The sequence below is a fragment of the Trichomycterus rosablanca genome, chromosome 13, assembly GCF_030014385.1.
Source record: "Trichomycterus rosablanca isolate fTriRos1 chromosome 13, fTriRos1.hap1, whole genome shotgun sequence".
NCBI classification, from domain to species: domain Eukaryota; kingdom Metazoa; phylum Chordata; class Actinopteri; order Siluriformes; family Trichomycteridae; genus Trichomycterus; species Trichomycterus rosablanca.
Window position 1 is genome coordinate 21,081,378 of NC_086000.1, and position 27,804 is coordinate 21,109,181.

A 27,804-nucleotide genomic window follows, 5' to 3' on the forward strand; every position below is an offset into this window, starting at 1 on the left:
ATAACGACAGATAGGTCACTCCTGTGCTTTTAGTGCTTGACCACTGGGGGTACTAAGATGGCTAGACACACTATCATGCCAGTTTTATTGCTGGGCCTGGAATAATCTACAACTCAAGTAATATTTGGTCAATAGTGTTATTTTATAGGTCACACACTACCATGTCTGTGATCCTGCAGTACTGAGAATTGTCTGCCACACAATGGCAAAAAAAAAAAATCAAAACAGCAGTGAAATATGAATGACAAACTGGGCACAGCAGCAGGTAGTTACACAAAATCCAATGTGTTATACATAAATTAAAGAACAGCATACATAATAAACAAATAAAATAGGTTAAAATTAAAGGAGTATACAAATAAATAATGTATGTTAGGACTGGCTTTCTGAGTGTTTCTACGTGGGATTTATCTAAGAATGAGCATATCTGAGAATATGTGAAGCCTGATAGCTACATTTACAGTTATTTACATTTGCTAACAAGTGTTTACTACTACTGTACTTAAGATACTTTTTCTAAACTCTTAACATTAATTTTGCAGAAACAGCATTCCTTTTATACATTCTAAAAGCAAACTACAGTATAATTACATACTTCTCATCACAGTCACATGATCATAATGTAGTTGTGAAACCGGTAGGCCTACCTATTATTACGTGAAAATGATGTATGACAACGTAGGCAGATGCCAAGACGCGTATGAGATGTGAATACAGGTGAATTTTTGCCGTCTACATACGTAAATGATTCACGTTAGGACACGTAATAGTTTACTCTAAAACGTTGTGGCCCCGATGGCCTTCCATACGAAATTCACCCCTCCTGTTCTGCGGTTGTATTTGACGTGGCAGAGCCGCTTCCGCCATGTTCGTTACTACGTCAGCGTCCACCGCTACTCTCCTAGCCTGCCAGCTGAGAGAATCTTAAGCTAAAGGTATTTTCATTTATATATTTGTATAATATATCAGTGTTGTGTTGACACGTTAACATTTATGTTAACTATTACATATTTAATGCATTACGCTTATTTTTAAATGAAATATAATGATAAAAGGTAAAATTCCTATTTGGCTAGCGTCGTTAGCATGTCCAACTTATTAGCGAAAAATATACAGGTTTCTGACTAGCTACCGAAATTAGGAGGTTTTAGTTGTATTTACTTATTAAACTGACAAACACTAATATTGGTCTAGAATAGTGTTTTTCTGGAGCACGAAGCTTAAGCTACAATATTGAGATATCACTGGTGGATATATTATTGCAAGCAACAAGGGATAGATCATTTTCATGTGATTTCTGTCCCTATTGATCGGCAAATCGATTCACAAATATAGATTATTTAGCTAGTGGTATGGGTGATGGTGTTGTAATGCAAGATCTTACCCTGTACCTTTGATTTCAGAATATTTTTTTACATGTTATGGCAACTTGCAGCAGCACAAGACCAGTGGTTTAGGTATTTTCTCTAATGATTCGGTAATACTTCTGTAATTCTTCTCAGAGAAAATGACATACTTAATAAAGTAATCAATAACATTTAAGGCTGCAGCATGTCATTTGGTTTTAACTTGAATTACCTTTACCAGGTTTGCTTGCCATGAGAATCTGTTATAGTGATGTTTAGGATAACAGAATTACGGCTTTATGTTTTTAATACACATAATCTGTAATGGACCAATAAACACTTTTGGATAAAAACTATAGACTTGAAGTCTGCGCAGGATGAGCAGGGTCTTGGCATTTTTCCAGAGTTTAAAGTTCTTTTCATTTGTCCATGTGGCATAAATGTTGCTTAAATTGACGTAATCTGTTATCTTAGACAAACCATTTTATTACAGCAGTTAATCCTGAAACTGTGTATTTGTTCTGTAAGCATTAAACATGATCTGTTTACATATGGGAGAACCATTGTCTTTTGTAATTGGTACAGAATTGTGGCTAATTCATATTTTGAATCTCATTGTCATCTTTTTCATGTCTTTAGTTCACATTTGCATGCATTCCTGTGTTTAGCTTCCTCACAGGTCATAGATCCCCAAGGGTGCAATGACAACTTTCCCTGAGTTTATTCAGCAAAACGAAGACCGCGATGGAGTGCGTTTCAGTTGGAACGTTTGGCCCTCCAGTCGACTGGAAGCCACGCGTATGGTAGTGCCAGTGGCCTCCCTATTCACCCCACTGAAAGAGCGTCCGGATCTTCCCCCTATTCAGTATGAACCAGTCCTGTGTAGTCGTGCCACTTGTCGAGCTGTGCTCAATCCTTTATGGTAAGACGTAAATATTTTTTACAATTAATTCTTAATAAACAATTACAGTGACTTTTTTAGGTTCACTTTCAAATAATTGCTGGCTATCCTGACTGTGGGAAACAAATGGAGGAGGATGCCTTGTCTGTACAGAAGATAAGCATATTGTAACTGGAACACATTACAATATTATTCCACCATAGGAGAGGAATTGTTTTGATTTTATTTAATGATGCATTGTGTAGTATAGGGTTGCAGTTGTATCGTATAACATTTTGATGGTGTCATCTAATCATTGTTAAAATACTTATTGTTACTTTCTTGTCTATACAACATATGTTTTTTTTTTCTTTTGTTAATCAGCCAAGTGGATTACAGAGCAAAACTATGGGCTTGCAATTTCTGTTATCAGAGAAACCAAGTAAGGAATTTGATGATTAGATTACTCATAGTTTTTTAAATCGTCAGTTCTTTAAATGGTGTTTTCATATGTAAACTCTTTTTAGTTTCCACCAACTTATGCTGGAATATCAGAGGTGAACCAACCAGCTGAACTTCTTCCACAGTTCTCCACTATTGAATATGTAGTCCAGGTAAAGTACTATTTACCAATGCTTACCTAAACAGCAGACATATGATGCCTCATTAACATACAAACCCCCTGATGTGTTTTATATCAACAAGGCTTTGTGCTTTATTTAATAAAAAATAGCTTTATTTAGTGTACATGGCAGTAATGTACAAAGTAAGATGGTGACTTGCGTATGTGTAAAGGTACCATTGGCACAGAGACATATATTGGTAATTTAGAGAGACATATGCTGCCATCAAGGCCTTGTCTTTTCCCAAGAAGTCCATGGTTATGGGTACACAGTATCCTCAGTTCCAAAACTATAAAAATGTGAAAAGGAAAGATGACATAACACAGTTGTAAACATGACACAATATGACTGTATTGTAGGCATCAAATTCTGTGTTTTGTATTACAAAATACAATTAAGCTGTTTAGTAAAAACAATGAAAATCATCAAGAAAATGAACAAATCCTAGATTATTGTTTTTATTGCATTTTACAAAATGTTCCAACAAATCTGGGTATGATGTTATACAGTGTATCACAAAAGTGAGTACACCCCTCACATTTCTGCAGATATTTAAGTATATATTTTCATGGGACAACACTGACAAAATGACACTTTGACACAATGAAAAGTAGTCTGTGTGCAGCTTATATAACAGTGTAAATTTATTCTTCCCTCAAAATAACTCAATATACAGCCATTAATGTCTAAACCACCGGCAACAAAAGTGAATACACCCCTAAGAGACTACACCCCTAAATGTCCAAATTGAGCACTGCTTGTCATTTTCCCTCCAAAATGTCATGTGATTTGTTAGTGTTACTAGGTCTCAGGTGTGCATAGGGAGCAGGTGTGTTCAATTTAGTAGTACAGCTCTCACACTCTCTCATACTGGTCACTGAAAGTTCCAACATGGCACCTCATGGCAAAGAACTCTCTGAGGATCTTAAAAGACGAATTGTTGCGCTACATGAAGATGGCCAAGGCTACAAGAAGATTGCCAACACCCTGAAACTGAGCTGCAGCACAGTGGCCAAGATCATCCAGCGTTTTAAAAGAGCAGGGTCCACTCAGAACAGACCTCGCGTTGGCCTCCAAAGAAGCTGAGTGCACGTGCTCAGCGTCACATCCAACTGCTGTCTTTGAAAGATAGGCGCAGGAGTGCTGTCAGCATTGCTGCAGAGATTGAAAAGGTGGGGGGTCAGACTGTCAGTGCTCAGACCATACGCTGCACACTACATCAAATTGGTCTGCATGGCTGTCACCCCAGAAGGAAGCCTCTTCTGAAGTCTCTACACAAGAAAGCCCGCAAACAGTTTGCTGAAGACATGTCAACAAAGGACATGGATTACTGGAACCATGTCCTATGGTCTGATGAGACCAAGATTAATTTGTTTGGTTCAGATTGTCTCAAGCATGTGTGGTGGCAATCAGGTGAGGAGTACAAAGATAAGTGTGTCATGCCTACAGTCAAGCATGGTGGTGGGAATGCCATGGTCTGGGGCTGCATGAGTGCAGCAGGTGTTGGGGAGTTACATTTCATTGAGGGATACATGAACTCCAATATGTACTGTGAAATACTAAAGCAGAGCATGATCCCCTCCCTCCGGAAACTGGGTCGCAGGTCAGTGTTCCAGCATGATAATGACCCCAAACACACCTCTAAGACGACCACTGCTTTATTGAAGAGGCTGAGGGTAAAGGTGATGGACTGGCCAAGCATGTCTCCAGACCTAAACCCAATAGAACATCTTTGGGGCATCCTCAAGCGGAAGGTGGAGGAGCGCAAAGTCTCGAATATCCGCCAGCTCCGTGATGTCGTCATGGAGGAGTGGAAAAGCATTCCAGTGGCAACCTGTGAAGCTCTGGTAAACTCCATGCCCAGGAGAGTTAAGGCAGTTCTGGAAAATAATGGTGGCCACACAAAATATTGACACTTCAAGAACTTTCACTAAGGGGTGTACTCACTTTTGTTGCCGGTGGTTTAGACATTAATGGCTGTATATTGAGTTATTTTGAGGGAAGAATACATTTACACTGTTATATAAGCTGCACACAGACTACTTTTCATTGTGTCAAAGTGTCATTTTGTCAGTGTTGTCCCATGAAAAGATATACTTAAATATCTGCAGAAATGTGAGGGGTGTACTCACTTTTGTGATACACTGTATATCTCCAAGTTTGTGGCAACAGTTTGGGAAAAAGCCCTTTCGTTATTCAACATAATTGTGATTTAATAGGTTTGGTGTGTAGAAAGTCCAGTGGTGTACGCAGTCCCCTGACCTTAACCCTATAATAAAACAGTTCCAAATAATAAGAAAAGCCAAGGCAAATAAGTGGAGATGATTATATATAAGCACCTTTATATAAATACCATGGCTTTTAGAATGTAATGTCCAACTGGAAGTCAATTTAGATACTTGCCAATTACATTTGTTAATAAACTCCAAACTTTTCTTAAATACCAAACTGTTGTAAACGAGTACTAGTCTGTTGCCAGAGACTATGTGTACCTATTACTACTATAAAATATCCCAAAGGCCTTTTTATTATTGGCATATTTGCAAATACTGAAACATTATGTACCACTCAAACATTAGTAGTTTAACCAAGTGTAAAATAATACAATGTATGACTACAAAAAGTGCTTAAAAACTTGGTAGCAGAGGTTTAAAATGTTTTTTTTTTTTTCCTTCAGCGAGGTCCTCAGATGCCTCTGAACTTTTTGTATGTCGTGGACACATGTATGGAAGATGAGGACCTGCAGGCTCTAAAGGAATCTCTACAGATGTCCCTGAGTTTGCTGCCCCCCACAGCTTTGGTTGGCCTAATCACATTTGGTCGCATGGTCCAAGTGCACGAATTGGGATGTGAGGGCATCTCGAAAAGCTATGTTTTCAGAGGCACTAAAGACCTTAGTGCTAAGCAGATACAGGTGATGTACATTATAGTTTGATAATTGATACTTGTTGCATTTACATTTTTCTTAGAATTTATATACTTGCTAATTTTCTCTCAGTTGTTATGAGAGCTGTGAGTAAGAAAAACCAATGAAAGTTAGCCAGTTCACATGGACTATTACAGTTTGTGAAATGGTAAAACTGTATAGTTTGGGCTTGATTTAGTTTAACTTAGTTTTAAACACAAAATTTTTTGTTTTGAAAACAGAAGAGACTTAAATTTTGACTTGATTTGGTCTTTCAAGGAATGTTCTGAATCTTTTGGATCACTATTATTTGCAGGAAATGCTTGGTTTGAGCAAGCCAGCTGTGGCTCAGGCAGGACGTGGACCACAACAACCCCAAGCTCCTCCCTCAAACAGGTACATTAACATTTTTCAAGTGATAAGGTAGACATATGACAGATAACACCTAACAGTGTAGAACAGCCAACATTACACTGTGAAATAATCAGCGCAGATGGATGTGTAGTCGTTCCACTCCGTATGTGCAGTATGTGCAGTGTGATTCTGTATGCCATGCGGCACTTTGTAAGACTTCATTTAAGTTAGGGCAGGGGTGGTGCAGTGGCAAAGTGGAATTGGACGTGACTAGAATGAGGGAAAAACTGATTACATCTTTTTTCTCATGATGATATTTTTGATCCACTGCCATGTTTAAGAGTGGCATTTACTAGTCATAAAAGCTGTATGTGTACAGTACTGTGAATACAGTGGTCATAGTCATAGTTTTATAATCCTACAAAGCTATCTGCTTAAGTGTCTGTGTGTCCCTGCTGTTAGGCTTTGGCTTGTTACAGTTGCTTTTTCTGAAAGTATATTTATCCGTGCAGGTTAATATTAGGGATTTTCCAACAAATACATTATTTAATATCTTTTGTAATTTGTATAGTAGCAATTATATAAGGCAGTCATACTTATACATAAGAGCTTATACATTAGAGCTTAACTTTATTTACGTACTTTATTTAAGTATTTAACTTACTTTTAACATGGTCTAAAAGTGGAATTATACACTAAAGAACTGGTAAAAATTCATTAGAGGTCAAATATAGACTAAACAGTCCTGCATGTGTCTGGGATGTTTAGAGGTATTCTGGTAGATTTATTGAATAAGCAAAGTTGTAATTAAATCTTAGTTAATGTGTGTGTGTGTATGTCAAATAATTTTGATTCATTTGTTTAGATTTCTACAACCAGTGCAGAAGATTGATATGAATTTGACTGATCTTTTGGGAGAGCTGCAGAAAGACCCATGGCCCGTCACTCAAGGGAAACGGCCCCTCAGGTCATTAGGAGTAGCGCTGTCCATTGCTGTTGGACTGTTGGAGGTAAGGCCCTGCTTATAACATATATGATCCTTTTGATATTTAATAAACTTAATCATATTTTATTGTTAGTAGAGATCTTTTAACCGTTAAATGAAATATTAGGGGAAAAAGAGAAGCACTTATCATAATTAAAAAGTATAACATACATGGTACAGATGTTACATAACTTGGTACAGAGATTAAAGCACTCTAGTGTATTGGCAATTACCCCACTAACTGACATTTTGACAGTACGTTTCTGTAGAAAGTTTCTATTACTAGCCTGCAAATGTAAAAAGCCTGCCAATGTAAAAAGCCCCTTACAGTTATGTCATTGTGTAAAGGTTTTGACCTACAAAACAGTGTATGTTATGTATTTATTTAAACCCCTTATAATTGTAAGTTTTGATCACAGGCAACATACTGCTTGTACTTGTAAATCACGATAAATGAAATTGTGAACCAGCTGTTGCTATTATTTTTACAATAATGAATTACTGAACACTTTAAACTTGTAAGATCTATTCAGTCCATCATAAAGTAGTACAAGCAAGGAAATTACAGCCACACTGCCTAGGCTGGGCCAAGTCACTAAACCAGAAAGGGAAATGGGTCACTATGCTTACTGTGATATTAACTGTTACTCTGGTGATGTTGATTGTTCAATCGTAGCAAAGGCATTAAATCTAAAGGGCCTTAACAGAAAAGTTGCAATGCTTATCAGCCAGGTATTTAAATCTCACTGTAAACAGGTGATGTTATAATGTTGTGGCTAGGGATGCAAAGGTTGCAAATTTCTTTTAACTGATAACCAACCCCGTTAATCAACGGTTACTCGACAAGCATATAGCAACACATCATAATCTAATCACATCAATAAGTTTCATATTAACAAGTCACACATGCGGGTGAGGGTGCATTTTTTTAATCAGCATTCTTGTGCTGTAGAAATAGCTTTGCTGTCAACTGGAATCAAGACTTAGCTGTTGGAAATGAATTTAAACAAAAACGTTTTAACTGAAGACATTAAGCAGTTGTCAGTTAATTAGGTATTCTTTGACATCACTTATTGTGGGGATACTGGCTGTGGTAGTCTGGTCAAAATTGGTTGGAAAATTAGTGCAATTAGTGAAAATGTATACTTGGCACAGTTTTCACCTGTTCTTCACAAAATTAAGACCAAAACTGCTTCTGGCTGTAATAGCTGCCAAGGTTGGCTAACACAAGTATTCCTGAATTGTTGGCGTTTCAGTTTACAAATTTTTTTGTTTAAGCCTTTTGTACTGTTTAAGTCATTATCACATGTTATAATAATTAACGTATTTTTTTCATTTCCTCTCTTTTTGTAGTGTACTTTTCCCAACACAGGGGCTCGGATAATGACCTTTATTGGTGGTCCAGCCACCCAGGGTCCAGGCATGGTGGTAGGAGATGAGTTAAAGACACCCATTCGGTCCTGGCACGACATAGAGAAAGACAATGCAAAGTTTATGAAGAAAGCCACTAAAGTGAGTTATTTAAACTGATTTTTACATTTTTCTGTTTCACTGATGCTAAAATGCTATTTGTTTGTGTGGGGTTTGGCTTATGTGGATAAACTGGGTGCCTTTGTGATTCTGAGGTAGTGGCCTCATGGTGAACCCAACTTGGACAAAGCAGTTACTGAGAATAAATGAATGAATAATGGTCTTTTATATCAAAGCTTCAGTGACTTAAGAAAATGAAACTGCTAAAAGAACATGACTGTCAAAAACAAATTACAGCTCATGTCAAATGCTTTTATCCAGAGTGACAGAAGTGCTTCTACAGTAACCATTTCCAAAATCTGGCGCAAGTAGACAACAGACTAAGAGCACAAATCTGTTGAGACTCAAAACAAAGGTACAAGTAGAATATTTTTTGAAAGAAAGAGATTAGTAAGTGCAGGGTTAGTTTCGAGCTGAGAACTTAGTAAAGAGGTGAGTTTTAAGTTGTCTTTTAAAGACAGCAAGAAACTCAGCTGTTTGTACAGACAGGGGAAGTTCATTTAAGCATCTTGCAGCTATCACTATAGACACTCTGGTTTTCTCTAAATCTACAAAACAAATAAATTAGCAAACAATAAACTGTGGTTACAACCTTTCAACATTTGCTTAGTGGATTGGCTGCTCCAAATGATCTTGAGGTATGAGGCATAAGTAAAAACAATCCCCATTTCGAGATAAGCTGATAAATTTTGTAAAATGCAGTAAAAATGCAGTTCTTTGGCCGATGTCTTTTTCCAAGAAGTCCATGTTTATTTCAGCAAGACGATGCCAGGTATACACGTTATAACAGTGTGGCTGTATGAATATAGTGGGGTGCTTGACTGGCCTGCCTGCAGTCCAGATCTGTCTCATATTAAAAATGTATGGTACAGCATGAAGTGGAGGATCTGACAATGCCGGACTGTTTAGAAGCTGAGGTCTCATATCAAACAAGAACAGAGAAAAATTCCACAACAATTAGTGTCCTCAGTTTCCAAACCAATTACAAAATCTCATTCATAGAAAGGCTGATGGAGCACAGTGCAAAATATGTCTCTGTCCCAACTCTTGTGTGTGTTGCAGGCATAACATTATAAATGTGTTTATATTTACATAAAACAATTGTTTTTTTCTTTCTACTTTTGTCACTTAAACATTTAAGATAATTAACAAATCACAGATTTTTCTTTTTACTGCATTTTACAAAATGTCATAACTTTTCTGTAAATAGGGTTTGGAAAAGTGTAAATGGGTGAGTGTGCCATAAGATGCGTTATTGCCTTGTCCAGGATGTATTGTTGCATTGTACCCAGTGTTTATGGGTTTCTTTAAACCCCAGAAGAATGGAGTTACTTAATATGAATAAATGCCTGTTTAATAATGTAGTTGACTGACTGGTGGAAAATGGTTTGGGAATGATATATTTGTAACTTTTGTAGTGAACCAAATCATTAAAATCGACTAACTGAGGCCGCTCAGGTGGCGCAGCGGTAAAAAGAAACGCGCTGCAACCAGGGCTGGATTCTGAGAAGCGTGGTATCGAATCCAGCCTTGCTTTACCGGTTCGAAGCTGAGTGGCTATATGAGCAACGATTGGCCGGTTGCTCATGTGGGGGGTGGGACAAAGAACCGGATGTGGGTCTCTCTCTGTCAGAATGCGATTGCGTTCTCTGCCGGCTGATTGGAGGCGCTTACACAGAGATGGGAGAGGGTGCCCTTAGGGTGTGTCTCTCCGCATGCAACGCTAGGTGGCGCCAAACTCGTCAATGTGTGGGTGGCAAAGATGCATCTGGCTGCTGCTCGTGTTTCGGAGGGGATACGGGTTAGCTTCAATCACCTCCATCAGGGCAGGGTTCGGCATAGACTGAGAGGAAGCACGATGCTAATTGAACAATTGGATGCGCTAAAAGCGGAGAAAAAGGGGTAAAAAAAAAAAACATTAAAAAAAAAAACTGGTTAAGGCTGAAGAGTTTATCTTTAAGATTATATGAAATCAATGATGACAGTGTCTGTAGTAATGCTTTTATTGCGTTGTAGCATTATGAGACTTTGGCAAACCGAGCTGCAGCTAATGGTCACATTATTGACATCTATGCCTGTGCCCTGGACCAGACAGGACTGGCGGAAATGAAGTGCTGCACCAATTTCACAGGGTGAGAGCTGTTTTCATGTTTTCTTCACTGAAGCATTTTGGTTATAGCAACCTATAATATTTGCAGTGCTGAATTGTTGAATTTGACAATCATGGTAGCCTTTTTTAAAAAAGGGCATGTTTTTGTTAAGCCTAATTTACACAGAAACATTTGCCCTGCTATTTATCTGCAATTTACTGTGTAGGTGCTAGGTGTAAAAGCAGGTCAGATTAAACAGTAACAGTAGTGTATTAGCTCCTGTTTAGACAAAAGCCAGCCAATACATACACAACACAATACTGTGTAAGTGAAATTCTGAGGCGGGTCATTTACAACACCACCTTATGGAGACACCAGAAGCATTAGAAACAACTGTCTAAGTGACTAAGTTGTTCAAACATTCAGTATTTGATTTGTTATAATTATTACAATCTTTCTCTGAAACAGTACATAACAAATCAAATACTGAAGTTTGAAAAACTTCCCGGTAAGGTTAGATAATACATCCACGATAAGTAGGCTGGAACTTGCCCATATAAAGACATAATCTTAAGTATTTTGAATTGGCTTGCAATGTCATCTATTTATTACTTTACATTTTAAATTCTAAACCAAAATGCTTTTATTTCATGTGACATGACATTTTTACAATGTCAGGTTATGCATGCAATGTATGACTGAGATTATTAACCATTTAATGATGAGATGAATTGTACCTCGTTCCCTTGACAACCAAGCCATCGCAACGCATCCTGCCATAAAAATAGCCTAGGATCAGTCACTGCATTAAAATTCCATTAACTAACTGACCTGAGATTCTTTTTACACTTTTTTTTTAATAAAAGTTAAAATGCTATGGTAACAGTCACTTCTTCAGACATAGACTGTGTATTTTCTAATCTAACAGTAAAAAATTAGATTGGCTGAGAGGGATGATGTGAGGGGTTGACCGAACATTCTAGCCATTGGGAGGTGTACTTGTCAGTGTGCTTTTAGTGCCAAATAAAAATAAGCAGCTGAAAGAAAAATATATTTTCCAAATTCCTGGTTGCATAAAAAAATTAACAGTGTATTTTTTCTTTTAAACAAAAAAGGGTACAAATTGGTTTTAGACAGTCTTGTGCCATGAGGTCAGCTTATTATGTTGACAAGGCTGGAATTCTGTATCTGAAACAAACACCACTGTTTGACACTAGCTAATCATTTCTCATACATAATGCAGATTTTCATATACCTGGATGGTTTGTCTGTATCTAATGCATTTTATGCACATGTTTTATTAATGTGTTACCATGAGTTAGCAAGCAGAAGGTGTTTTGGTGCACACATAGATGTAAAAACCAGTAAACCTGTCAATCACTTGTTGTCAAGACGGCTTTGTATTGCTGTATTGGGGAGTGTGAGTGGGGGGTGGTCCTTTCCCCCTAGGTTCCACCAACTATGAGAGATTGTTATAGGTCATGTGTACCAGGTTATTTTGTTTAAGGCTGCTTTCACATAATAAGCACTTTGGACTTCGTTCACTGCAAGACTAGGTGCATATTACTGCTTACCACAGTATTTAAGCCTTTCACATGATCCGCAGCAAAACTGCTTTCTGCTGGCTGTGCCACTGAATAGCAAGCTTGAAATAATAAACACTTGGCAATATTGACTGACAGTATTGAAAGTTTATTAAGATGCAGTTTTGAATAAAATGCAGTCTGGAAGTGAAATCATTTGAACACATGACAAACAGCAACAGAATAAAGTGGGTTCATCAAACTTTGTTTTGTTCATCTAAGCTCAAAATACACCATATAAAAAAGGCCAAAAAGCCACAACTAGCAATTCCAGGGTTAGTAAATTGCAACCTAAAATGTAAACCTGGTCTGTACATTGAATAAAACAGTTCAGGGCTTTGTAAAACAATTAAAATCAGTTTGTCTCCTCAAGGTAAGTGGCACGGCCACATTCCATAGGAAACAATGGGATAACGATCGCAAAAGTGGATTTGCAGCCCTATCATGTAAATGCTGCCTTAATGTTTTTATCCAGTGAACTGCAGTGTTTAGCCTGCATATGTGAATGATGCAACACTGTGTGATAAGTGGTAAAGGTAACCTGATATTTTAACTCTAATCTTAGAGGTGTTTTTTTCCTCTGATCTGACCTGCAGGGGTTACATGGTGATGGCAGACTCATTCAACACATCCCTGTTTAAGCAGACATTCCAACGAGTTTTCAACAAGGATGTGCAGGGTGCTTTCAAAATGGCTTTTGCAGGAACTCTAGAGATTAAGGTAATCTTAAGTTGTATGCTTTCATATCAGCCTGTTTATGCCATTACATATGTTTTCTACATGCCAGATTATTTTTTTTAGACATCCAGGGAGATTAAGATATCTGGTTCTATTGGGCCATGTGTCTCACTAAATGCCAAAGGACCTTGTGTGTCGGAAAATGTAAGTTAAACTTTTTATCAGATTTAAAATTTGCTCTTCATATATTAAAACTTTTAACCTAAACTCAAATTACTTATCACTTGTCTCAGGAAATAGGAACGGGTGGTACCTGCCAGTGGAAGATCTGTGGTCTGGACGCTAACACTACATTAGCAATTTACTTCGAAGTCGTCAATCAGGTATGTTATTTACTGGTTGGACTCCTTTTAATAGACAATGTGTTAGTATTATTGCTTGTAGTCCTAAAATAGTATTGTTAATATAGTATTTTGTTTTGCTCAGTAATAACTAAGTCATTTGTGTGCTGAACTCTCTGAAGGATGCTGGTTCAAGTTCCACTTCTGCCATGTTGCCACTGTTTGGTCCCTGTTTTAGTACTACAATTTTTGACATAGTGGTTAAGATACTGGACTAGTGATCAGAAGGTTGCTGGTTGCTTGCACTCTTTCAGTGCACAGAAACACAATTGTAAGTCACTTTGGATAAAAGTGTCTGCTAAATGCATAAAAGTAAAAGGAGTGTAATCGTATGAATTGTATTAGGGCACCACTGTGTCTGCTAAATGCCTGAACATAAAATATAAAGCTAAGATACTATAACTAAAATATTCCTTACATGCAGTTCCTACTACAGTTAGATTTAGCAGAGTCATAATCCAAATTTGTTTTTATTTTCTAATACAATATCCCAGTTTGCTGATGCTAAAGGTTTGATACCGACATCCTTACAGGGAACCTTGCACACTCACTGCAAGTGAAAAACACGAAACCTTAATTGCAGTTTCCTTTTACATGACCCATGTTCACATGCAGGTGTCATTTTGCCCACAGTTACAGCATAAAATGCATCAGAGGACTGAACTGATTAATATGTAAAACCTGGTCCCAAACTGAACTAGTTCTTTAGAATAGTATTGTCCTAGTTCGCAATTTAGTATGAGGTCAGTGCACCAGTAGAAAGGCAGTGTTCAAATCAGTTTCATTTTACTAATGTGTTTTACCACTACTTCACCATGTAGTGGTTAAGTGTTAATGGCATTAATATTAATGGAAATGAATTGGCAATCCAGATAGAGTGGCATGGTAATAAAACGGGGTAATATTGAGCTGATACATTTATTGTCAGGACTTGGTAAACAGCATAGCCGTTGCAGGGCAATTTACCATCGGTGTGCATTTTTTGCCATTAGATGTGTTACGTTTTAGCCCATCCACTAGAGGGCATATTTTGACTAACTAACACAAATGGTCTATCAATTTAATGGTCTGTGAAATGGAATTACTTGAACGTACCAAGCTGAATTTTTAACTTTTATTAACAGAAGTAGTTAAAAAAACTTTTTGTAAGCATATAAAGTCTTTTTCAAAGTAGTCCAGTGAACAGGAAAGCATAAGCAGTGGTTAAGGTACTGGACTACTTAGTGGAAGATTGCTGATTCAATCTTTACCACAGTGGTCATTTTTGGGGCCCCTGTCAGACCCGTAATCCTCATTTGCTTACATAGTATTCAGTCACAATTGTCATTTTGATATAAGCATCTGCTAAATGGCATAAATGTAAAATGCTTCATATTTTATTTCGGTATGAATATTATTTTGCCTATCAAAACTAAAGCATAAAAACTTCTGTTATTTACATACTAAGGCAGATTTTTTTTGGTTTACTTAGTTAAACGTATTTGTCTTACTAATAGTTATTTGAATAATTATGTAAATAGAACTAACTGTTTAATTTATAGCGGAGACAGACTGTGGACTTTTTATTTTTGTAAGTGTCAAGAAAACAGAAACATCACTGTTTAAATATGCATACCATCGCATCAATTTGCTTGATGACTCCCATACCAAAGCCCTTGCTGGTTAATTTGGCCAGTTTTGTGAAAAAGGGGCTTTAATTCTTTGTTCTTTTTAACTGATTCAAATATTGTAAAAGAAAAAAAATCACTTCTTTTAGTGGAATGTAGCTGGAACTGTTTTGTGATTTATTTATTTTTTTTTGGAAAGGAAGCAGGTTTGTACTTGTAGTTCCCCCAAAAGGTATGTTAGTTACTGAGGTTTCCATGAACAGCCTTTAAATAGGTTTCTGTTGCACAGCTGTTGTTTGTATGCTCTTGAGATTGTTCCCACATCATTTTGAGGTGTGAGAATGGGCATGCTTAGCTCCCTGTAGGATCTAGGTTTGTTTGTGGTGTTTGAAGTGTACTGGACACTGAAGAAGGACAGCTGGGATTTTCTCTGGATGTCTCTGAACTTGTATGCTGAGAGTTCTTGCGAGCGTGCTCAAATGTTTGTCGGATTTTATTCACACTCCGGAGCAGGGCTGCTCTGTACCTTCTGAAAATTAAACAAGGTCACAATTAGCTACTAGATTCTTAGTGATTCTTAGCACCAGGCTGTGAAACAGCTGTATGTGGTGATTTTTGCTCTTGTGCTTACGTCTGGGACATGGAGTTGATCCATGGATTAAGTGTTGATGTGAACAGAACTAGCCAGGTGGCTACAGCGGAGGCAGGCTGAGGGCTCTCTCTTCCTGTCAGAGTCTCATAGAAGCAGATGGTGATGTACGGCAGCCAGCAAATGAGCAGACACACTTGACACACAGAGATCATGTGATTTAGTCAATGATTAAGGTCAGGACTTTTGAGTATATGAAAGATAGGTAACAGTTATACTCACTCACGTTTCTTATATGATGGCACTGTTGGTTACCTTTTTATCAGTTTTTTTCTTTTCTGAGCTTTTTTGCACACTTATTTATACATAATGTGGTAATACTTGTATACAACCAGTATTTTTACCACCTCTATACCTAATTCCAATAGTTACGAAGTAATAGTAAAACAATATTTTATTGAACACAGTGTAAATCCTTTTCTTTATTTTATGGTAAGAAAGGTAGATATCTTTCTGGCTTTCATACTTTCATGTCTGTGGTATAATAGCACAGACATTTAATATAATACCAAAAGCCAGACATATAAACTCTAATAACAAACAAAGTGATCCTTGGAAAAAAATCCAAATATATAATGTATTGGGGCAAAATCACAGCTTATTTTAACAATAGTGGATAAGTTAACTTAAAAGTGTGGGTTTTTTCCACAACAAAAGTACACCAAAAACAATTAATATAACACAGTGATTTCATTACATTATTAAAGTAATTTATAGTGAGCCTCATTTACCAGTCTTGTATTATGGAATGTAATAATTAATTGTAATCACATCACCGTTACCTTAAGAATTAGTCTTTAGCCATTTATTTAAGAACTTTAAAAGCCCCAGCTGTAATATTTGTTGTACTTGTTAGTTTTTGAGTTTTAAATAAGTCTGTTTAAATGTCCCCTTTTTGGTAATAAAAGAGAAATAATACAACAATTTGAACTTAATTTCTTGGCTCTTACAAATGAGAAATTGTCATACTTACATTCTCACAATATAAGTGACAACATTCTACATTGAAAATTGTATTTTAATTGCCATATTACAAGAAAATTTAAATGTTTGTTTTCAGTTGCTGATGTATTATTAGTCTTTTTGTAAAAAGTTGAATTTTTCAAAAAACCATGCTAGTGTTTTAAAAATAATCTCCCATCCTTACAGCACTGAATTGCAGCAGCAAATGACATTACTTTCGCAACAGAAGTATTAATATCATTTTTTAAAATTCATTCATTTGCAGTGTGGATGTTCTATGTAGGAGAGATAACATCACTGGGGTAATTTGAATGTATCATAAGGCACAATGCAAAGCATTCTGACAATGATCAAACACAAATAATAAAGCAATATTGTCTGGAAATTCTGCCTCATGCAGCTTACCTATAGTTGTCACCATGACAATGGAGCTCTTGAAATAATTATTTGCAGGCACATAAAAACAGTGCTGTTCATTGCAAACGAACGTCCCTCGTCGTACTTGATTCCTAGCTACATACACTATGTATCCATACATGGAGCACATTGTTAGAATAGGCACAATGATTCCTATCACCATAAAAAATATGTTAAAGCCCATGCTTGCAGGCTTGAAGCTAGGAGCACAAAGGAACCTGCTGTCACTGTAGTCATAGCTTCCAAAGCCCAGCAGTGGCAGAGTTGCATTTAAGATGGAGTAGACCCAAATGACAACTAGGATCACTCTTGTCCTACGGGCATTAAAGATTCTTGCATAGTTCAGAGCAAAGCAGATCTCAGTGAACTTGTCAACAGTAGCCCAGGTGAGTGAATGGATCGAGGCTAGCTGAAGCAGCAAAAAGAGGAAGGCACTGCACTGACATAGTGTGCTCGCACTGGAGTAGCCATCCGGCCGGAACAAGCTATTATGGGCTCCAAAAGGCATGGTTGAGAGACCGAGGGCCAGGTCGCACAGGCAGAAACTAAGAGTCAAAGTCCACGTTTCAGTCTGTAGGCTCCTGTTAGAGAGCAGCAGAAGGAGCAGCATAGCATTTCCACATACAGAGCAGAAGCTGGAGCCTATCATGAGAACTGCATACACCACCTTCATCCACTGCATCCTGCCCAGCTGGAGTCAACATTCACATGGACATCTAAACACGTGCATTTACAGCTTCTAATCTGCATCGCTCGGATCTTGAGTACACTCTTGTATAAAGTAGTAGGCACCTGACTTATGTTGCCGGATCATGATATTCCATGCTGTGCATCATGCCAAAGCTCCAGAGAGTGTTGGTGGGTGTCATACAGGTGTGGACTTCACGCAGTGCATCATGATTGGATCTCATGTAGTCATTCTCTCTAACATGCTAATCTTTGTGGGGAGTGTCAGCTATGCCCTTCTCTTCTTGCCTGCTTTAACAAGGGTAACTAAATCTCTTTATATGATAAAGTGTCTACCAGCAGTCATTTTCAGCAAAGTAAATAAAGTTTTGAGCATTTAAAGAGGGCAGGTTCTGTGGACACAGGCTGTGACCAGGGGCTGTATCCAGGCTGTTCTGTAAACAAGAACCTTGGGATTTAATATCCTCTCTTGCAATGCCTGCTGACTGCAAAATTAATGAGTCGTTCTGTGGTGTAGTGTTGTGGGAATAATTGGCATGAAGCACGACTTGAAGCGATTTAAGCCTTAATTATTAATTATTGCTTTGCAGATTTCACAAAGCTAAAGCCTGTTTTACAAATGAGTCTGTTGTTTTTCCCGTTTTGTGCAATCTTTTTTTCCATTGTTTTGACTGTTATGTGTTATGTTTGTATAACATGTCAGAACTAAGTTTGTCAAAATTAAAGTTGAAACAGTTTTCTGCAACTGTTACAGCAGAACATTACAGTATATTTGTTTTAAAGAAAGCTACTTTAGTAAGTCCAATTCATTTGTAAACTTATTTTTACAATAGACATTGTCTCAAAGCAACTTTATAGAAACCTGGACTGAAAAACAAAGACCCTCTGTTGAGCAAGCCGAGGGCGACAGTGGCATGGAAAAACATTTCAAGAAAGAAACCTTGAGAGAAACCAGACTTAACAGGGGCCCATCCTCTTTGGGTGGCCTGTAGAATCTTTTAAATTAATTAGAATTAAACAAAGCATACAGAAAAAATATTTCTAACAAAAGTTATAACAAGTGAAAAGCATTAAGAATTTGTATGTTTATTTTTTGTTTTTGCAGCACAATGCCCCAATCCCACAGGGAGGCAGAGGGGCCATACAGTATGTGACCCAGTACCAGCACTCCAGTGGACAAAGGCGCATCCGAGTCACCACCATTGCCAGAAAGTCAGTTCCTCTTCTTTGCATCATTTACAGTTATTTCAGCAGTTTACTACAGTGTCAGTGTATACATTTTTTAGGTTTTAATTTCTCCACAGCAGTTAAAACTCCAAAAAGTAGCCAGAAGAATTTGTTTGTAAAATGACTACTGGAAATAACGTGTGCTCTGTTTACATGTACCAGGTTACTGCTTCTAATGTAGCTGACTATAAAATGTCTATAATGTCTACACAGAACAAAAAATTATGTGCGAGGTGGATAATGGAGCACACTCACATCAATACAGTATTACTTTTGAAACAGTTTACAAGAAATTGAAATAAGTGCCTGAAAGTACAAGAAGTTAAATGGTAATAAATACTCCAGTGCTCCTAATCAAAATGCCCATCCTTAATAAAGACAGATAAACAAAAAATGGGCATTCACAAAGCATGCCTGTTAAATCTTAATATTATGTTGTCCAGAAAGAAGCAACAAATCTGATCTGAAAGTTGCTAAACATGCATTAAACATATACAGTACAATAAGTATACTAAGCCCCTTTGCTACAAGGATGTGATTTTCAAACACATGCTTATTTTATTTAGCAATAAAAATTGCTGTATGACATTAGTAAAGTATTTCTGAATGTAGTTATGAACTCAGATTAGTGATAGCTTAGCAGTTAATGTATTGGACTAATAAATGGAAGGTTCCTGGTTCAGGTCCCATCACTGCCAGATTGCTATTGCTTGGATTATAAGTCATATATTATTAGCACTCATGACAAATGTAAAATAGGGCCAAATGCTTATATGTAAAATACCACACTGCTACTGAAGCAATCGCTTTGCAGATTATATATGACCTTGGCTTCCTTTTCTTCAACTACACTTGTTTACTTATTTAATATGCACTCAGCGGTTGGTGAATCAATAGGGCTTAGACTGATGAGGCAAAAACAAGCATGGAAAGGTCAGTGTTGTGATGCATTTCTTTTTGTATTCTCTAGCTGGGCAGATGCTCAGACGCAGATTCAAAACATCGCTGCGTCATTCGATCAGGAGGCCTCTGCCATCCTTATGGCCCGTCTGGCTGTTTACAGAGCAGAATCAGAAGAAGGGCCAGATGTTCTGCGCTGGCTTGACAGACAGCTTATCCGCCTGGTAAGAAGAGTCTTACTTTCAAGCTGACAATTTTGTCCTTAAAAATGGAAAACATACATCATTATTGTGAGCTTATGTTACTCCATGTGTCAGACTATGATGTATTCATTAATTTTTTTTTTCCAGTGTCAGAAATTTGGAGATTATCACAAAGATGACCCCAACTCATTCCGTTTCTCTGAGACTTTCTCTCTGTATCCACAGGTAAAACTTTATACTCTCTCACTCTGTAACAGTTTGCCTAGATTTCCCATGGCCTCTCATTGTGTAATGAAATTACACTCTAACTGTTTTGTGCTTCAATAGTTCATGTTCCATCTAAGGAGGTCTCCATTCCTTCAAGTATTCAACAACAGTCCAGATGAGAGCTCTTACTACAGACACCATTTTATGAGACAGGATCTGACTCAGTCTCTCATCATGATTCAGCCCATCCTGTATGCTTACTCTTTCAACGGCCCTCCAGAGGTAGACTTTTCAATGCAATTATTCATGCAATAGGATTCCCTTATATTTTAACTTAAACAGTATTATGTCAATTTGTAATTCACACAATTTAGTCAAAAGTATTTAAATACATCGTACACCTACTGTTTTTGAATTTGGCTATTTAGTCACACATACTGCTAACATATAACAAGTCTGAAATCATGCAATCTTTATGATTTGGTAATTAAATAGGACATACTGTTTTAACATGATGCTGCCATACAGTAAATATAAAAAGGCTACACATCACTGTTAAAATACCAGGTTAATAATAAGATAAATATTATCAGATACATTTTCATCTTTGATGTGATCTGTGCAAATTGTAAAACAAACTAAAATTGTATAGAAGTATAAAAAATAATAATGTGGTTGCATAAGTGTGCACACCCTCTTTGGGGATGGGTAATTGGGGATGTGGCTGTGTTCAGAATAAACCAGTCACGTTAAAACTCATGTGAAATAGTAGTTGGTAAACACCTGTCAATTAAAGTGACTCTGTAACCCTTTAAAAGAGTAAAGAGTCCGCAAATTGTTGAAAGGGATCAGTCGGAAGAAGGGTACACAACATATTTTTAAGGCATTACATATAACTTGGAGCCCAGTAATCTATCTCTTCAACAAATGGATAAAATATGGAAAAACTGTGACATTACCGTGAAGTGTACGCCCCTCAAGAATTGTTGAAAAGACAAAAAGAAAACTGGTACTGGAGGCTGCGAAGCCCAGCTACATTTTGCAGAAACCTACATCAAGTCTGCCATGTGGGAACATGTGTTATGGTATGATCAGACCAAGGCTGATCTTTTTGACAATAATTCGAAAAGGTAAATTTGGCATAAAAACAACACCGCATCACCAAAAGAACACCGTACCCACAGTGAAACATGGTGGTAGCAGCATTATGCTTTTTTTAATCAGTCAATTTTCACACAAAACCCTCAGGCTTCTGCCAAAAAGCTTAAAATGAAAAAAAAAAAATCACCTTTCAGCACCACAACAACCCAAATATTAGTGGCAGTTATTTTAGAATTAAATGCAAATAGAGTGGTGATGTATAGGTGTCCACATTCTTTTAATAATATCAGTCATACAGGTGTTTACTGAATCTTGAAATGAAAAACAAGAGCTTGGTTTTAATTGAACAGTTGTGGCTTTCTAGATATATTTACCTTTCTTTTACTGACTTTGTTAGTCAGTCAAGTACATAGATAAAAATGGCACCTGTAATGACAAAGTGAAAATATGATCTTAAAAGCTTTTCAAAAGTTAATTAAAAAGATGGAAGTCAGAAGCCACGGTTGAATAAAAAGCATTTGACATTTCTAAACTGAATGCAAAGGGCTGAATATAAATTGAACTCTTGGGTGGAACAGCCAGCACAGTCTGCTAAAAAACAAGCACTGCACGTCAGCTGGCTAATACCATCCCTACAGTAATATAGGGGTGGCAGCATCATGTTATGGGGGTGTTTCTTAGTGAAATAGACAGGTAGGCTGTTAAGAATTCAGGGATAATTTAATGCAGCCAAATATAAAAACATCCTTGAAGAAAAACCTCCTCCAGAGAACACACACGCTTAGACTGGATGATGGTTCACCTTTCAACACTACAGAAAAACACTAATGTGGCTTCAGGTCTCTTAACTTGAGTGCTTGAGTGGCCTAGCCAAAGCCTAGACAACTGAAGATATCAGTTCATCCTTTGCCATCCAGTCTGATGTAGGTTGATAGGATTTGTCATGAAGAATAGGATAAACAGCCCAAATCTAGATGTGCAAAGCTTCTAGAGATGTATTCAAGAAGACTTACCATGCTAATTCCTACGTAGTATTGAATAATGGATGAAATACTTCTAAACTAATTTTGGTAAAACTCTAAAAGCATGTTATCATTAAGGGTGAGTAAGTGTAAATTCACAGGTAAAAATTCTAAATTTTAAAAATAATATTAGTTGAAAATCAAATCCACAACACAAAGTGTGCAAAAAGGTCAAGGCATGTAAATAATTTATGAATCCACTGTAGGTTTTGTGTTTATGTATTTAATACCAAAACCCTTAGATTGTGATCTGATCCAAAGCCTTACATCATGTGCTTATATTAATTAGTGGGTAGTAAACTGCATTGTCACGGTGACTTATAAATCTTAAATCCCATGGCAGCCTGGATTATTGTGCTGTGTTTTTAATTACAATGTAGCATGCTGTAGTTGTGTTCAGTTAATGTTTGCTAGCATAATTAAAAAAATCTTGTCTGACCTTAGCATTGAGTTTACCCAGCAGGGAACCTGAAGTCTATTTTCATACCATACTTGGAGATTCTTTTTGTGTTTGACTTTGTGTGGGTAAGCAGACATAATTGCTATTCCGGCTTCTGTTCTTGCCAAAGTGTATAATTTTCACAGTTCGAGCTGGTGGCAGGAACTCTCAGTAATAGTAGATTGAGGGCTCTTGTGTGGCTAATCAGCTTAAACCATTGGTTGGAGTGTACCTAGCTATGCCTTGTGTCACATGTGAACACAAGAGAAGTTATGGACAGCAGAGGGTGATTTTACTCCACAAAATGCTGCAGTCATTAAGGTCAGTCAGGACAGTCATCTTGGTCAGTCAGATGGTTCAGAATTGACGCACTGAGACAACATGGCCATTAGTTTAGAACAGCACTTGGTAATAAGGTGTGAGTAAGAAATAGGAGGTGACTTTGCATGAAATGTTAATGTCCGGTAAAGCCTGTACAAGTAATACAACTGCATGTAACTGCATAGTTCTATGATGCTGTTGAACAGTACTTTCAGCAGTACGGCAGGTTGTGTGAATAATAGGTGTTTGAACTTAACCTCTTTTTCTGTATATCATGTAAGTACTCTCTGAAAATTACACCGTAAATATCTGACAAAGCTCCCACAACTAATGATAATCACAGCAAATGCTACATAATGGGTCTTCTTTTTTCCTTTCTCATGTGTAGCCAGTACTGTTGGACAGCAGCAGCATCCTGCCAGACAGAATTCTCCTGATGGACACATTCTTTCAAATACTCATCTATCATGGAGAGGTGGGCACAGTTTTTTTTCACAGATTAAAAGGTTTTTCAGGTTGAGCAGTAATATATTATTCTGACAAAAGTAAAAAAATAACAAAACAAACAACATTAAGCACAGTACTAAGTAAGAATGTCAGTAATCAGTTAGTGGTAATATACTTATACCTAGTGTCTATTTAGATGCAGATATCCATGTTTTTAAAAAGTCAAAGAAAAGCCATGCAGCCAAATAGAGAACATGCAGAGAACATTTTTATAATAAGAACCACTATCAGTTTGAGCTTTGACACTTATTTGGTCCAGTATTTGTATTCCAGTATTGGCCAGTATTTTTTTGTCTTCTTTCATTAACAGACCTAGATGTTGCACCCCAAATATTGCTATAGTATTTGATGCCATTATAACATATAACAAATATTAATATTTGGTTTACACACTGTTAAAGATTGTTAAAGCTATTAACTATTTACTAAGAAACAGCATTAATTAGCATAATTATTTTAGATAGCTGATGATCACTGCTTAATAAAATGCCTGTGCATAGATAAAAAAGTGCTAAAACATTTTAATTTAATTGGTGTGGATATTTTAAATTACATTGATTGCTGTTAAATCATACACTGTAACTAGCTGTAAATCTGACACAATAAAAAACCTTCAGCTGGGTACACAGATTTCATTAGCTTAATGCCTACTTGATTGTCCTTGTCTCTTTTGCTGCAGAGGAGCGGAATAATCTAATAAAGCCAGCAGCTGCTAAAGTATATATAAATGATTGACAGGTTTATTGCTACATTTTTAAATTTCCAATGCGTCAAATGTAAAATGCCTCATCTTTTTTTTTCTACAGACTGTGGCTCAGTGGCGGAAATCAGGATACCAGGACATGCCTGAGTATGAGAACTTTAAGCACCTGCTGCAGGCGCCAGTAGATGATGCCCAGGAGATCCTGCACTCACGTTTTCCCATGCCTCGCTACATTGACACTGAGCATGGAGGCAGCCAGGTGAACACACTTATACTCCCTAACTTAGGTTTTCCTGCATAACTAATGAAGGCCAGTGATAGCTCAGTGGTTAAGGTACTGGACTAGTAAACAGAAGGTTGCCGGTTCAAGCCCCGCGCACCACCAAGTTGCCACTGTTGGGTCCCTGAGCAAGGCCCTTCACCCTCAATTGCTCATCGTGTTCAGCTCATTGTGTAAGTCGCTTTGGATAAAAGCGTCTGCTAAATGCTAAAAATGTAAATGTAAATGAACAAGGTAATTTAGGAAAACGTTTAGATAAAAGCTCATGTCTAAAGCCGAAGCTTGACTTTAACAATGGTTGTACACCCCTGGGCAAATTTAATGATCTGTCAATTTTCTAAGAGAAAATGAGTTGACCGTTGTTCATTTGCACAATTATGGTTTAATTGTTTATGGAATTTATGGTATATTTATTGTTTGTTTTTTATTGTCTTCTCATCATGTTGAAATTAGCAAATAAATGTAAAAAAAAGGTGCAATATAATGTGCAAAAAAGGTGGCAGAAACAATGGCTTTTAATCAAACTACAAAGTAATGCATATATTTTCTTCACCAGGCTCGGTTCTTGCTGTCTAAAGTCAACCCTTCTCAGACCCATAACAACATGTATGCATGGGGCCAGGTAAGTGCATTGCTAACAACAGTCAGTATTTTTCCATTTATCAGATGCCCATCTTAGATTAAACATATTGTATTACTGATGACCAGTATGTGAAGTACATAAATATTGTTTTATGTTAGATAAAAAATGCCCTTTAAATAAACATGCCATTATATCCAATTAATTAGTTGCATATTAGAGGTAGTCAATAAAAGTGTCATTTGACTTTTTGGTAAGATTTCATATCACTTTGCTACTGTAAAGGCATTACACCCTTCTAAAGGTGATCAAAAGGGGCAGACACGGTTCAGAGGGTCTTTTATGAGCTCTTGTGCTAATGTTGTACACACTTCCCAATAGGAAAATAAAAAAGCTAAATAATGCAAAGTATTCTGTTTAAACCGGCAAACATTTTTGGTTTTACTGTGTTTAACAAACTTTTCTATTTTTCTTATTATTTATTCCCTAACTATTGGGAATGACCTAATAACATACAATAATTCGCTAAATGGTTTTCCGGTTTATCTGTATGTTTGCAGGAGTCAGGTGCACCCATCCTGACAGATGACGTGAGTTTGCAGGTGTTTATGGATCACCTGAAGAAGCTGGCGGTGTCCAGTGCTGCCTAAGAGATCACTCCCACAATCAACCTGTCTCTTCATCAGCCTAGTAACATCCGTTGCAGCTCCTAATTAGTGCTGGCTTCTTTTTTGCATTTCTATCAATCCCAAGGTCTTTACATGAGGAAAAGTTTTCTTAACTTTTATAACACCTGATCCAGCTCCTTAAATTAGCAGATCGTTTAAATAAAAAAGTGTATGGTAGTAGGTCGCCCGAACTGTTAAATTCCAACGCTTTATATTATATGAGCTCTGCTGAATGCCAGACAGTTTATTTAGTAATGAATTTAATAAAAATGAGACGACTCCTTTTCAACATGTCATATGCAGTATCTTACATGTCTTAATATCACAGCTGAATTATTTAAGTAAGCTTTTAATGCCAGATGACTGCTGTGATGAAAGCCCATTGTTAAGAGTTTAACATAGCTTATCTTCGGCTGTGCTACATCGTCTTTGACAAAGGAACATGGAAGCACTGTAACCGAAGCCTATTAAAATAGTTATTGCTGCCACAAACCTTCAACTAAAGATCTGTCTTAGTTTGTCATATAGGTTTTTTAGTCGATGTCATGCAGGATTTAAAATCCTATTGATAAACATACTGGCCTGCAGAAAGCAAGAACTGCTCTGTTCCATTTTGATGTGATGCTATTTATGCATTATTAGTGGTGATATCAAATGTTTTACCTGATGTTTCAAATAAAACTCTGTCATATCATCATATTAAATAAAACTTATTGTTGATGTACCAAAAGAATATGCTTAAATGTCATTTCATCACAGATGGTGATTTCATCAGTGGATCTAGAGTTTACCCAGAAACCCTGGTTGCAAGGTGGGAATACATCATGGACAGTGCAATGATGTTTTGTACTATATACATTATATGGCTGAAAGCATTTGGATACCTGACCATGAACTGGACTACTCATTTCAAAAGCAAATGTTATTAAAATAGAGTGGCCTGTGGCTGAAACATCAGTTCAGTATTAGAAGAGATGTCTCCTTTATTTTTGTCCATTTAGTGTATATAGTAATTGTTATTTAGTGGGATTTCTCAAGTCCAATCCAAGTTTCTAGTACACGAAGTTTGGTAATAACAGCTCACGTATTTAGTCAGTGTTAATCCAGAATGAATTTGTTGGCAAAGGGATAATCTAAATAAATACAAATTACCAATTCTTTTTTTGTTCCCTGTATTGTTGTTTATCTCAGGAAACTGATTATTCCAATTGGATGGAATCCTTGTTTGAGTAGTATGTTTTGAGCAAGACTGTCAGGTCTTGGCTTTGAATAGTTAAGAAAATCTTAAAAACATGCAATGAGCTGTATAACAAGTGAGTTGTTCCATATCGTGGTGTATAGATAATTTTTTTTGGCTTAACAGGCTTGGCGCTTGGCCAGTAGTAACCTTTTTAATAATGTCCATGCTGTGTTTCTAGCATTTGATTTGATTGCAATATACTGTTTAGCAACCACAACCTGTACTTAGTTTCCTTGATGTGTCCACTGATCCTTTTTCATACTTGTTCATAATGTAGTTATTATGTAACTAAATCATGTTACTCTTAATTTTTTGCTTTCTGTTATACATAGACGAATGCTGTCTTCACGCAAAATTTTACTAAAGTTTTATTTTTGCCTGTGACCATTTAGTTTTTCTTATCATTTATGCATTACTACTACTCTTGCTACAGATCTTTAAAAGACCATTAGTGCGATTCTAATGTATTATCTGTGTCGAAATTATGCTTTTAAATGAAGTAGTGAAATATTTTTGCTACACCAAAATGTTTCTTTGGTTCATATCCTCTAAAATAACTTTCTAAATTTAATATTGAAGTTAAAATAATAAAAATAACTATGTAGACTCTACATCCGTGATGTCTTTAGAGCCCCAAACTTACGCCATCTACAGATAGGTAGTGTTACAGAACACTAGAGACTCAAGTTGATCCCCTTCTTTGGTTAC

The 27,804-nt window shown here is 36.9% G+C and overlaps 2 protein-coding genes across 2 annotated transcripts; one reads left to right on the forward strand and one right to left on the reverse strand.

Annotated features, from left to right (window-relative positions):
- The first annotated feature begins 688 nt into the window (after positions 1-688).
- Positions 689-27,480, forward strand: sec23a (Sec23 homolog A, coat complex II component). Its single transcript, XM_063008008.1, has 20 exons — positions 689-935; positions 2,015-2,268; positions 2,611-2,668; positions 2,754-2,840; positions 5,527-5,763; positions 6,071-6,150; positions 6,974-7,118; positions 8,447-8,605; positions 10,640-10,755; positions 12,893-13,016; positions 13,098-13,178; positions 13,268-13,357; positions 18,804-18,910; positions 19,896-20,049; positions 20,176-20,253; positions 20,356-20,517; positions 23,507-23,593; positions 24,432-24,587; positions 25,165-25,230; positions 25,749-27,480. The coding sequence occupies exons 2-20, from the start codon at positions 2,048-2,050 to the stop codon at positions 25,836-25,838; spliced, it is 2,298 nt and encodes a 765-aa protein (XP_062864078.1). The 5' UTR covers positions 689-935; positions 2,015-2,047; the 3' UTR covers positions 25,839-27,480.
- LOC134325857 (adenosine receptor A3) lies at positions 15,331-17,693 on the reverse strand. Its single transcript, XM_063008097.1, has 3 exons — positions 17,000-17,693; positions 15,614-15,767; positions 15,331-15,511 (listed from the first exon to the last, which is right to left on the reverse strand). Exons 1-3 carry the CDS (start codon positions 17,691-17,693, stop codon positions 15,334-15,336), a joined length of 1,026 nt encoding a protein of 341 aa, XP_062864167.1. The 3' UTR covers positions 15,331-15,333.
- Positions 27,481-27,804: the final 324 nt, after the last annotated feature.

Excerpts from the sequence above, each read along its gene's own strand:
- LOC134325857 (XM_063008097.1), bottom strand. The coding sequence starts at position 17,693 with ATGCAGTGGATGAAGGTGGTGTATGCAGTTCTCATGATAGGCTCCAGC. Across the intron at positions 15,768-16,999 it reads TGTCATGGTGACAACTATAG|TGTGTCTGCTCATTTGCTGG; the intron begins GTAAGCTGCATG and ends CTGTGTGTCAAG. Across the intron at positions 15,512-15,613 it reads ATCAACTCCATGTCCCAGAC|AAGGTACAGAGCAGCCCTGC; the intron begins GTAAGCACAAGA and ends TTTAATTTTCAG.
- sec23a (XM_063008008.1), top strand. The coding sequence starts at position 2,048 with ATGACAACTTTCCCTGAGTTTATTCAGCAAAACGAAGACCGCGATGGA. Across the intron at positions 8,606-10,639 it reads TTATGAAGAAAGCCACTAAA|CATTATGAGACTTTGGCAAA; the intron begins GTGAGTTATTTA and ends ATTGCGTTGTAG. Across the intron at positions 13,017-13,097 it reads CAGGAACTCTAGAGATTAAG|ACATCCAGGGAGATTAAGAT; the intron begins GTAATCTTAAGT and ends TATTTTTTTTAG.